At 33.5% G+C, this 13125-nt stretch overlaps 1 protein-coding gene and 1 long non-coding RNA gene across 2 annotated transcripts in view; one reads left to right on the top strand and one right to left on the bottom strand.

The window, feature by feature from the left end:
• Positions 1-13125, bottom strand: part of LOC144372935 (transport and Golgi organization protein 1 homolog) — a 90086-nt gene that overhangs the window by 4429 nt on the left and 72532 nt on the right. The window contains exons 9-26 of the mRNA XM_078036131.1: positions 13062-13083; positions 12050-12138; positions 11731-11808; positions 11532-11633; positions 10400-10471; positions 10116-10220; positions 9350-9472; positions 9146-9251; positions 8080-8135; positions 7901-7991; positions 7591-7729; positions 2810-2911; positions 1897-1957; positions 1746-1781; positions 1601-1668; positions 1384-1484; positions 1065-1202; positions 28-104 (exon numbers count right to left, since the gene is read on the bottom strand). Coding sequence (XP_077892257.1) covers positions 28-104; positions 1065-1202; positions 1384-1484; positions 1601-1668; positions 1746-1781; positions 1897-1957; positions 2810-2911; positions 7591-7729; positions 7901-7991; positions 8080-8135; positions 9146-9251; positions 9350-9472; positions 10116-10220; positions 10400-10471; positions 11532-11633; positions 11731-11808; positions 12050-12138; positions 13062-13083 — 1566 coding nt within the window. The remainder of the gene's footprint in view (positions 1-27; positions 105-1064; positions 1203-1383; positions 1485-1600; positions 1669-1745; positions 1782-1896; positions 1958-2809; positions 2912-7590; positions 7730-7900; positions 7992-8079; positions 8136-9145; positions 9252-9349; positions 9473-10115; positions 10221-10399; positions 10472-11531; positions 11634-11730; positions 11809-12049; positions 12139-13061; positions 13084-13125) is intronic.
• Positions 1-13125, top strand: part of LOC144372936 (uncharacterized) — a 92396-nt gene that overhangs the window by 25614 nt on the left and 53657 nt on the right. The gene's annotated exons all lie outside the window — the stretch shown is intronic.

The following is a 13125-nucleotide window of genomic DNA, read 5'->3' as shown; positions in this document are numbered from 1 at the left end:
ATGATTCACAGTAACTACAGAACTTACCTTGCCCTCATTCGTCACCTTAGCTGGAGAAGAACTTCTGGAGCTGCTGTTCATGTGAGCTGGACCACATCCTGAGTCTGTTAGAGATCAAAGAATGGATTCAGACTTATTCTAACATGAAAAGAATAAAAATCCTCCATCCACAATTACAGATTCTTTGAAATTACTTGGTCCCTTTACCAGAGGCAACGGGTTTCCCAGATGCCTCAGAAGACCAGTACGAGGTCTTTACCATTGACCTTGGGAAAGAAAGATCAGAGCCCTTGTATGTATTTTTCAGAAGAAATAAACCACTGGTGGACAGGTCAGAGTTCAACAATAACTAGAAAGCAACATGAAAAATGGGTTGCCCAGGGGTTGGTGTCATAGCTCAGTTGTAGAGTGTTTGCCTAGCATGTGTGAGGCACTGGATGTGATTCTCAGCACACATTTAAAAAATAAATAAAAATATCCTGTCCATCTACAATTAAAAAATATTTTTTTTAAAAAAATGGGTTGCCCAATACGTAAATCACAATTTATGAAGAGACTTAAGTAAAATAAAGAACTGCCTTGGGTTGATAGAACAGGAGATTAATAAGTACTGGTCCTAAACTTTAAGCTATAGACTTGAAGTATGTGTAGGCTGGCTTTTCTTTAGTCTGTATAACCTGACTTCCAATCTTACCAAGACTACAGTCCTATTTAGAATTTGAAATAAGATTCAGTATTTCATGTTGGAAATATGTATGCTACAAAAAGTTTAAGGCTACTTTTATAATATTTGGGAAAGGAACACCATAGAGATTTAATTTAAAGATAAAGGTTTACACTTCACAGTGTAAAATTTAAAAGAAAAAAACAATACAGGGACCTCCAGGAAAAAAAAATGTTTTCTATTCTAGAACAGATTTTACAGAAAACATTCACTATGATAAAGTAAGAAATTATCTTCTATATATTGTACAGGCCCAAATTCTATGTTTTCATTAGAATATTCAAAAGGGAAAAAAAAAACCTTGAAGCAGTTTACTATAAAGCAACATGTGAATGCTCACCAAATCCGTTTCTAGGCATATCTTTTTGATTAAGAGTAGCAGAAGGAGGTCTCCCAGCTGGCTCTGCTGTCAGTGGAGGGGAACATTCTCCACCATTCATGGGGGATGGACCAAAAGAGCCATTATGGCTCAGTGAACCTAAAGACAACAATGCCGTGTTACTACTTTAAGGCAGCCTTCTCCCTGACACCAACCCTCACCTCCTGCTTTAGCAAATCATTCAGATTATTTCATAACCATTACACACAGAAATAAAAAGTAATTTATGTACATTCTGCACCAAGAAATAAAATAGCTCCTTTTACAAAGTGCCCCCTACCTCTCTGAGGAGGATTTCGTAAATTTGGTCTTCCCAGCATAGGTTTTACAATCCCGGGTTCATCTTGACGCATTGCGATCTTTTGGGTCATTTCCAATAGTCTTGAATATTGAGAAATATTCTGAATTATGAAACAGCAATCTATTCCTTCATAGATAATATCTAGCATAACCTTAAAACACTATAAAACATATAGGAAGATACCAAAATCACATACTTCTGTCTCAAATTAGCAGCTTCCCTTTTCTCTTCAGCTATAGCTCTTGCTGCAGAACGAGCTTTGAGCTATTAAAGAGAAAATATTCAAATTCAGTTGCAGTAGGCTATGCACAAAATAAAGAAAAGGGGGAAAAAAATCTTACCCAATTATCATGAGCTTTCTTCTCATGCATAGCAATCTGAAAAAGACAACACATTAAAAAATATGTTTTTAGGGACTCATTATAATAGCCTATAATTGTCTGTATTAGATATCAAAGAATTCTGCAACTACAGGACAGTATTAATTACTACCTGGTTGTTAAATGAGTGCTTGGTTTTCTGTAATGCTTCTTCCATCTCTTCAATTCTCCGCCTAAGAATTACAACAATTGAATAACATTTGAAACATTTCTGACCATTTTCCCTTTATTCCATCAGCTATACTTTTAAAGACTTTATCATACATAAGAAAAACATTTCTATAGTTATATGAATCCAGTGTGATCAAAACTAATACTACAGGCCAGGTGCAATGCCACATGCCAGTAATCCCAATGATTGGGAAGCTGAGGCAGGAGGATCACAAGTTCGAGGTCAGTCTCAGCAATTAAGTGGGAACCTATGCAACTGAGACCCTGTCTCAAAGTAAAAAAAAGGTCTAAGGATGTAGCTTAGTAGTAAAACACCAAAAATAAATAAATAAATAAATAAAATAAAGACCCAATACTAATAACTTATTTATCATTTAATTGCTAGAGATTCTGAATGATAAATTATAATTTCCTTAACTGTTCATCAGTGTGTTCTCAAGTAATTCTGCTAGAAATATCTTCCTCCTTAAAACTTTTTTTCTTTTTTTCAAATTATATCCATAAAAGATTTCTAAGGTCTATCAAATGCCACACTTTTGTGGGTCTTGATACATCACACAGCAAATTGATTTCTTAAAGAATTACTACAACATACAAAACCCCCAGAACTGTTTGCATTGACCAAGTTCCCTATGGTCTTGCCCATTGGCTATAAGTAAATTTTTGTTAACATTTTTCATTTGTAAAGTTGAAATTTATTTTTTCTCCTGTGTGAATTGAATGTATTCATATCCTCTCGTTATTTATACTTCCATGCTATTTTCTTCTATCTACATAATGTAAAAAAAGATTAAAAAAGAAAGCTAACACTAGTTCATTAGACATTGACACCCTCCTTTAGAAACTGAACTCACTTGTAATTTTTAACTTCCTGTACAGCGGAAACCACCTTTTCATCTGCAGCTGACAGCCACTGCTCTTTTTCTAGTCTCTCATATTCTTCTTGGCTTAGTTTCCTAAAATAAAGCCAGTTATCAAATCAATAGTTTTTCTCTGTGAATATCACTTCCCACAATTCTATAAAATGCTTAGGCACATAAAATAGGAATTCAAACCTGCAATTTCGTAAATCAAACTCTGGCAAATCACTTACATTTTCTAATTTCTCCTCTTAATTCTCTATTTACCAGTAAATAAAATAAATGTGAAAACAACATGTGCCCCAAGGGCAAGTCTCCTGTGTGTAAGATAATAAAAACTCACTTTACTTCAATGTGGAAGATCAGGACTGATCAACCTAACATAATTAAACATATTAGGATAAAGCAGGGGATAATTCTTTTCTCGTTTCTGCCATGGGTAGGACACTAAGTATATCTTTGTCATGGAGGAACTCTTTTCTCAATCCAAGACTGGTACCATAATAAAGATATAGTCAGTCAAAGAAAAAATCTTCTAGAATATGTCTTTTAGCTATGCAATTAACCACAGAACATTTTTGACACTTTAGATATATATTTCAAAAGAATTGCAATTAAGCAAAAAGACAAATCTGAGTTTTGATAATGTCTGTCAACCAGAAAAAGAAGCCAAACTGACCCATGATCAGAGTATTATCTACTGACAAGTTTTAACTCTGATCATGAAACTCAAGATGTTCATCTACTGAGACAAAGGTAGCCACATTTAATGATTTTAAAAATACTATTTTCTGCTATCCTTGTACTACTTTAGCCATAGTTCCAATTCAAAAGATAATTAACTTGAAACTTAATTTTCCATAAATCAGAAGAACTATAGTAAAAAAGGATTATTGATACCAAATAGAAAAAGGGGATTATATATTCTTATATAGCTTCTCATTTAATTCTTCAGCAAGTATTTTATGAGTGGCTATAATATACTAGTTACCTTGTAAGATGCTAAAGAATAAAAGAGCTCACTGTTTCAGGTATAAATGATGCCTAAAGGAATATAATAATTTTCCCCACTGGCTTAAGAAGGAATATGGAGAAAACTGAATCTTGAAGGACAGAGAGAATTTTGTTTCCAATTACCAAAGAGTTAGTCTGAGAGCACTAAGAACAATCAAAACATCTTTATAAGAATATAAAATTGTGTTTGAAAGGATACAAGCTAAAAAGGCAGTAAAGATATATGTATGTGGCCAAGATCCATTAGAAAAAGGAATCTCAGAATTACAAGTAAGGCTGGCACTTTAAGGTACTTTCTCCTAGGTTTACCCACATATTGAAGATAACACAAAGATATAATGAGTCTGAACTAAGCCTTCATCAAATTCCTGGGCTTAGAGAAAAAAAGAAGTGTTTGGGGCTACAAATAAAGGGACCCTTAATAAAAGCCCTAGCCTTTGAGTTTAGATTAGAAAGTACTGCACACTTAAGTGATGAACAGGCAAAAAATCCAAAAGGAACAATACTGAAACATTGAAAAGACAAGTCATTTTTGAATTATCTTAATTGCTGACTACGTTTGAAGTGACAATCTTACTCAAGTAACCTCAACACTTTTCTATAACAAGATAACTTCATCTTAGTCCTCAAATTTCATGTATAATTATCACAACAATGTTAGCCAATCAAAACTGACCAGGCACTCCATAAGACAAAATTCTGTGAGAAAAAATCCCACAGAAAAGGAAAACACCTAATGGGGTTAACCGCACATGTTTCAAAAAAGTAAAGTCAAGATTATGAATTTCAGGTCTGGGAATATAGTTTAGTTGGTAGAGTGCTGCCTTGCATACACAAGGCTCTGAGTTCAAACCCCAGCACCACAAAAGAGGAAAAAAAATTATAAATTTTGTCTAAGGATTAGAAACTATAAAACCAAGAAATAGTTGGGTGTGGTGACCTACACACAGTCAAAGATACTCGGAGGCAGAGGCAGAATGATGAGATTAAAGATAGCTTGGAAAGCAGTAAGACACTAGTCCCTTATGAGAAAGAGCAAGGAGTCTGGGGAGGTAGCTCAATAGTAGAGCACATGGCTCAAGGTCCTGGGTTTGAGCTGTAGTACTGAAATATGACTGGGGTTGTGGCTCAGTGGTGAAGCACGTGCCCCACATGTGTGGGGCACTGGGATCAGTCCTCAACACCACATAAAATAAATAAAATATTGTATCGGGCTGGGGATGTGGCTCAAGCAGTAAGGCGCTCGTCTGGCATGTGTGCAGCCTGGGTTCAATCCTCAGCACCATATACAAACAAAGATGTTGTGTCCGCCAAAAACTAAAAAATAAATATTAAAATTATCTTTCTCTCTCTCTTAAAAAATCCTATAAAAAATAAAATAAAATATTATGTTCATCTACAACTAAAATAATATTTTAAACCCTGAACTTTTTAAAATCCTAAACTCAATGAATGATTTTAACAACAGATTTGGGAAGTAAAATAAATCCTACCGCTTTTAAGACAGGTCAGAAGAAAATATCCAGAAGAAGTAAATCCAGAATGTAGGAGGCAGGGGAAATCAAATTCTAATATGCATCATTATAATCAGAAGAGAGAATGAGGTAAAATCAACATTTAGAAAAAGACTCGAAAATTCAAGAAATGTTTAATGGTCCCAAGCAACATAACTGCAAGAGGAAAAAGTGGGTGGGGTGGGGAAAACTACACCTAGGCACTTCTCAATACAACTGTTAAAAAAAGAGAGAAATGACTACAGGAACTAGGGGAGGGATAAGACCAAACAACAATGATAATGAACTCCTTAAAGAAAAAAAATTAAAACAGATGGTAATTAATTGGATATTTTTAAATTTCTAAAACTAAGTAACAGTCAAAATTCAGTAGCCAAAAGAAAGATCCTTTAAAAATGGAAACTGGTTTTAACTCTAATCATGAAGTTCATGTCAACCTAATACAGATTATAAAGGTAGCAATATTTAGTGGATAAAATACTATTCTCTGTTTATCCTTGTACTACTTTGATACACTAATCAAATCTATCATTAAAGGACAATGTTCAAATAGAATGAAAATAATTTCAAATAAGAAACCAACAGTGTAGAATGCAGAACTACAGAAACTTTAAATATGTGTATAAATTGAATGAATGTCTTGTGGAGTTCACAGTATATGAAGTACTAACATACGATGCCATAACAGTTATCTGATTCAGGAGCTACTTAAAGCCCATAAAAACAAGTAATAAACCTATTAATCTATGTCAGGTTTTTATTAAATCCAGAATATATACCAAGGCCTTTAAATTATGAGAAGATGAATAAAATTATAATTATATAATTATAATTCCATTATAATTTATGATTACATCAAGCTTATACAGGGAATGAGGAAAATAATTAAAAATATTTAAACTATTAAAAAGATAAAAGGAAGAAAAAAAGAACAGGTCATTAAATAGAAAGCAAATTCTTCATAAACCACAGGCACATATTGACATGAACAGACTTATATTTTAGAAAGTCCACTCAAGCGGCTATAGAGAAAATTACTAAGAATTTGAAATAAATTATATAAAAATATAAATAATGGAGAATGAAGACAGATGACCTAGGTTAGAAACAGAAAAGATGACACAGGCATGAACTAACATAGTACCTGGGGATGAGTAAAAAGAGTACAAACTACAGATGATGACTGAATGAATTTTGGAGGAGTTGAGGAAAATAGTGCTACAATTTAACTGCATTACAAAGAAAATTAATTGCCATTTAGGTCATTCATATTACTAGTAGGGACAGAGAAAACAAGTGTTCTTTTGAAAAAAAAAAGTGATAAAATGAGAAATGTTTCTTTGAAACAGGCCAGGCATTTAGAACTGGCCTGAACAAAAATTTGAGATTCTAAAAAGGTCGCTTGGAGATCACAGAATTTTAGAAAAATTAATGGAAAGGTTTCAATATTTAATGCATTAATTAGGCAACAGAAGTCAAAATACCTAAAAATAGTTAGGTCTATAAGAAGGTCTGTCTTTGCATTAACAAGATATATATATATATATATATATATCTTGTTAATAAATCAGGTGCAAACAAATAAAATCTGACACAAAAAAAACTATTTTTAGAGAATTCAAGTATTTTTGTGGATTAAAAACTTCAAATGAACTTCCAAAAAATAACTAGCTCCACACTGAGAAGATTAATATATAAATATATACTACAAACAAGTACTTCTGTAATCATAACTCCTAAAATCCTTGCCACAGTTCAATTTTTAGTGTGAACATCTGAGATATTCAAGTCCAAAACTTGTACCATCAATAAGTAAATATTATTCCTTTTTGAAGTTTTTATTCTACTAAAACATGTCATTCCAAATCACTCAGTATTTTTAAAGGTCCAGAGTTAGAGATACAAGTTCAAAACATTAGAATTACATAACTGATCACAATGAAAGGGAATTAAAATAAATAGTGGGATCATAGAAAGGGTCTAGATCTTTGAGAGGTATTTCCACATCAGTGACTGTTAATACCAGTTTACCACTTCTTGCCTTCATATGAATTTGACAATTGATTACGATGTCCTCACAGCCTTAGTTTATGGTTCCAACTACCTCAGGACTCTTAAGACTGATGATGGAAAGAAAAATGCAACTTATAGGAAACAAAACACAAAGGAAAAAAGACAAATCTCTACTAGATAAAATTATCTGTTAGTTCACACAATGATAACAATAACAAACAATGGAAATCTTACTTTTTTAGTGCCATCTCATTTTGCTGGTAGAGTTCATTTAAAATCTCCACTTTCTGCCTAAGAGTTTTGCATTCCTCTTCCAGTCCAACTTTAGAAGACCGTAGTGAATTGCAGTCACTTTCTAATTTCTTTATTTGGTCTGTAAAGGATAAAACAGCTTATCTCTATATGTGTACAAGGACTTAAGAACTTGTTTGAGGGAGTAGTGCCAAGAAAAGTAAAAAGCATGAAAGCAAGAAGCCATTCTTTATCTTTCCAATAAATTTTTAAGTCTTTCCAACATGGCAATTTCTTCTCAAGAAGAACCCACCTTCTAGATTACATTTTGTGGACATCGAGGCTCTTAGCTTAAGTTGTAAAAGTTTTAGATCCTCTTCAACTACTGATATTGTAGTTTTTGTCTAAAAATTGCAGAAAAGAGAGGTATTCTTAAAAGTGAGGCACAGGAAGAATTCACAGGTACTATGGGACTCTTACAAAGAACTATACCCGAGAGACATCCATCATCTGCTTAATTTGATCTTTGATCTTCTCGTTCCGATCACCTAAAAAACAAAAGACTTTAGCTTTTTCTTTCCTTACTTTTATCTCTATATTCTCCTAACTTCCCTAAACTAAAGAATGATTGTGTTCAAACACTGGAAGAAAAAAATCAATTAAATAATTATACTGATTAGACTAATGACTTTTAAGAGAATTGCAAGCTTAGATTTAAAAAAAAAGAGAGAGGTGAATTTCAGACTGGGGTTGTGGCTCAGTGGTAGAGTGCTCACCTAGCATGTGTGAGGCACTGAGTTTGATCCTCAGCATAAAAATAAATAAAAGTACTGTGTCTGTCTTTAAAAAAAGGTGAATTTCTAGTTTGCACAACTAAAATGTTATCTATGCTATTCTTGTAAGATAAAAGCTTTTCTTCTCTCTCAGATCTATCTTCACCTGGGCAATAAGTGTCTTGTTTAGAAAGATTCAATCCTCTATTTTCTCCCTGAATCTACTACCAGGTGTGGTTTGAAATACTTGCTATGTAAGCAATATCCAACATGGGAGAAAACATCTGGAAATATTTTCCTCATCAGTAAACACTGTTACACTCCCTCTCTAGCTTTCTGATAGTCTCTAGCTCTCTAGCCTCTGTTCTCACAGCCTTAGTTTATGGTTCCAACTGCCTCCGGACTGACCGTGGACCTTAAAACCACAGAGCCATAGAGATGATGAGTATCAAAATCAAGTATCATCTGCATAAGTTAAGAAATAAATTTCTCTTACTGTACAATGTTCAATACTTAGAGGTATAGGATATGACTATTGTAGCTGCAGTGTACTTACTAGTTTTCAATAGGATAGAAAAAGTCAGTGTTCTTCACATGCCTATTGCTACATTATACCCCAACAACCCACCTCTGCCAATGCAACAGACATATCTATAGATCCAGTGATATGTGTCTACAACCCTGAAGCTTAAGAAGAAATTAAGCCAGCTGAAAAGTGGCATCTGTATACTTAATTAAAGACAGGAAAGCAAAAAAGGATTCAACCTCCCTGAGACTGATCTTACCTGCTAACTCTCCATTGGTTAATTCATCTGACTCATCTCGACTTTGATCCTCAGATTCAGATTCACATTGAAACCGATTCAACTGTGTGACGTGATTAGTCAAAGCCTAGAAAAGAAGCAAAAGGTTGGAAGACTCTCGATTTTAATTCAGAAGATTTCAGGAGAATTCATGAGATGAAACATGTATTTGGAGTATAAACTTACATTAATAGTATCATCTTTTTGACTAAGAGCTACTTGTAAATCTTTCTGGGTCTTCTCAAATGATTTCATTTGTTCACTGAGCTCAGCGTGTGATGTACTCCAGTCTTTTACTTCCTGCTGCAACTGAAAAGTCAAAACACATGAATTCCTATGGGTTAGGGAGGGGTTTCTGCACTGGATATATCAGGACTACAAGACTTAGACAAAGAAATAGAGAGCCATACTCCTCGGTGGCCTGCCTCAATCGAGGGGGTTGAGACCTTGGTTAAGGAAGAGGGCAGAGTGGCCCCAACTCTCACAGCTGCAGTAAGAACATCAGAACTATCAGGAAGTTGACCCTGTTTATTGCATTCCCCAGAAAATTGCTGCCAATTCAAATAATTTATCTCCAGCAGGAATGGCTGGGCACATATGACTGTCTCCTAAATTTAGATTCCTTATCATGTAATCTTCCCTTGGCCGGTGAATCAGTAACTATTCAAAAGAGGATCATAAAATACTTAATTTTCTGGTTTAAAAAGTTTCTTTGAGGCTATGCAAGTTAATAACTGATTGACATTTGATAAGAAAAGCAATAATCCAAAAATCCAAAACAGATGGAGACCATATATATGCACTCAAAATGGGGAGCATTGTTTAAACTTTGCATATCTAGAAAAGGTCCTACATGAATATTCCTTACCTCAGAAACAGATCCAAGAAAGATACAAGATAATGATATTCACTTCTCTAGTTTACATTATGTATGATATCAAATTTTCTTTACCTGCTCTTTCTCCTTCTTAAGCATGGTATTTTCTTTCTGAAGCTGACAGCATTTCAACTTCACCTTCTCTTCACGAAGCTTAGCTTCATTAAGGAGAATTTGAAGCTAATGAAAAACACTACAGTTAGTGAATTAATTCCAAAGAAGAAACAAAGTTATACTTTCCCAAACAAGACATCATATAGTTCTCATTTTTTGCACATTTTAGCACACCTCAAATTTTTGGTCCGCAACAAAACTAAGATGTAGTATTAATATCCGTTAGCAATAGTTGGCAGCTTTACCTCTGAAAGTTCAGAAGTATTTACTGAAATGACATCTTTAAGCTTCTCTATAGATTTCTTATTTTCCATTATCTGCCAGGTGAAAACAGAACACAAAATATGCATTAGGATTTCAGTAGAAATATTGATATATATGTGTGTGTGTGTGTGTGTGTGTGTGTGTGTGTGTGTACACATACATATATATACTAAAAAAGATAAACACAACAAAATTTTTGTCAAGCCATCCCATTACATTTCAGGTAAATGCAGGGAATCCAGCTTTGGACTAAGCAAAAAATCAAGAACTGAAAGAGATGAGGGAAAATGAAGTCATAAATATTTCATGGCATCCACAACCTTACTGTTTATGAGATAACCAGAAAAAAAGTTCAAAGTATAGAAAATCATAATGCAATAAGTAAATGTTTTAAAGCATAGAAAATTAACTAATTAATTACTGTTTCAAGTAAACCAGTTCAAATTAGTAATTTTTTTCTAGTGATAGAGAAAAAAATTTCCCAAGATCATTTTTAAAATTTTCTTATCTGAAGTAAAAAATGATAAAATTTAAGGAAGAATAGACTAATCTCACATACAGAAGAATTCCAAAAAAATTATAAAGATACTTGCTCCTTAAGGAAGTGGACATAAATCTGCAATCTTTGTTTGCAATGCCTGGGATTGAATCCTGGGCCTCATGCATGCTAGGCAAGTGCTCTACCATGAGCTGCATCCTGAGCTTGTAACTCTTCATACTTTAACTGTGGGCTGTGCATGGTAACTTCCAAAGAATACAATATGAAAAGGATTGGAAAGAATTTTTACAGTGGAGAAATCTGATAAATACTACCTCAGCTAGGTGATCAAGCTTACTTGGGTGTAGGATATTTCAGAACACACTCTCTACCATCTTTTGCAACTTTTATGTAATTACAGAAACTTATAGAAATTGAAAATGAAATATGTAAGTAAAAATTTTTTAAGTTGTTGTATCAGTACTTAAAAGTTCCACAAAATGGGCAGAAGTGGGTTCAACTTCCTTGACTCCTAATCTTACTTTAGTTAACAGCTGGACTAAGTTCAACATAACCAATTTTACAAAATATTTCAAAAGCCAAATTGCAGTAATACTTAGCAGCAAAACTCTTACCAAGTCCTGATTCTTAGCTTTCTGTTCTCTCTCAGATTCTAACATAACATGAAGACTTTTAGCTCTCTCATCCAGAAGTTCTTTAGCTTTTTCAAGAAGCTTCTTTTTATCATGGAAAAAAAAAGGTGTCAAGATTACTCACTCATTACATTTACTTTTGAGTTTAGAATGTAATTCTCCCCAAAGAAGGGATTTTTACCTTATAATTAGTTGCTTCATCAGAAAGAATCATATTTTGTTTCATGGTCTCTTGGACCTGTTTCTTTGATTCCTTCATCTATGTAAATAAAGCATTCAGAATTAAGATTCACAAATTAAAGTGCTACCATACAAGTTACTTCCAGACAAGTGACCCTTTCCAGAAAAAAGCAGTACTTAATACATATGACTGTTTAGAATTTGGATGATTTGTAAGAAATAATGAAACAAAAATTTTAAAATATGATTTTTAAATTAAAACAGGTAGGAATGATTCAAGCTAGAACAAAGGGAGAAAGAAACAAAAAAAATAATTATACCTTCTGTTCATAATTTGACAATTTCTGCATTAGTTCTTCATTTTCTTTCATGAAATTGTTCACCTTTTTGGAAATTTGCTGTTCATTGACTAAAAGGGGGAAATACACAAGATTATTACAATCACTAAATGAAATTCAATTACTCAATCTACTAAAAGCAAAGACATGTTATATGGTACTATGAGGAAATACTTCTTAGCATAACTATTATGCTTTTAAAAAGCAATCTATGCTTATTAGCAATAAGAGTATAAAAATTATTAAAATTTAAGAAAAATATAAGAACAATGATATTTTGCTGGGTTCAGTGGTGCACACCTGTAATCCCAGTGGCTCAGGAGGCTGAGCTAGAAGGATCCCAAGTTCAAAGCCAGCCTCAGCAAGAGCGAGACACTAAGCAACTAAGTGAGACTTGGTCTCTAAATATAGGGGGTTGGCGATGTGGCTCAGTAGAGTGCCCCAGAGTTCAATCCCAGGAACCCCTCCCATCCAAAATGATATTTCAATTTAAGCTTATTTCACAGATGGGAAATACAGTAAAGTGTTGTAGTTTGATATTCCCCCCTTCTCAAAACACTTTCTTTTCCGAAAATGGAATCATTTAATTCTTTGCAAAGAAAAACAGAAATGAAAACATGCTGATTCACATTACCATTCTTCAAATTATCTACTCAATTACTTAATGCATGATTAAATCATTAGCATAGAAATACTCTTCAAATGTAATACATCTGCATTACATCAATATTCAAAGTTAATCTGCCCCAAATTAAAACTTTTCATCATCTCCCTATCCACAATTTGTTCCTCCTCTTTATCTCCTATCTCAGAGTTGGAACCATCATCATCTTCTCTATTATCCATACTAGCAACCTAGGAATAGTAAAATTTTCAGGAGGTAAAAAAGATAATAGACATTAAAAGTCACTGTATCTACTTCTAATATACATAAAACACACATCAAACACCAATACAAAGGGTTATTACAAGTTTAAGAAACCTAAAAATTTACCTTGATATACTCTATCTTTTACCTAGAAGAGAGAAAAAAGATTAAATTTGATGTCAAACATCTG

Source organism: Ictidomys tridecemlineatus, unplaced genomic scaffold, assembly GCF_052094955.1.
Source record: "Ictidomys tridecemlineatus isolate mIctTri1 unplaced genomic scaffold, mIctTri1.hap1 Scaffold_195, whole genome shotgun sequence".
NCBI lineage: Eukaryota > Metazoa > Chordata > Mammalia > Rodentia > Sciuridae > Ictidomys > Ictidomys tridecemlineatus.
Note: the sequence above shows the minus strand (reverse complement) of the source record. Positions and strands in the feature narration are given on the sequence as shown.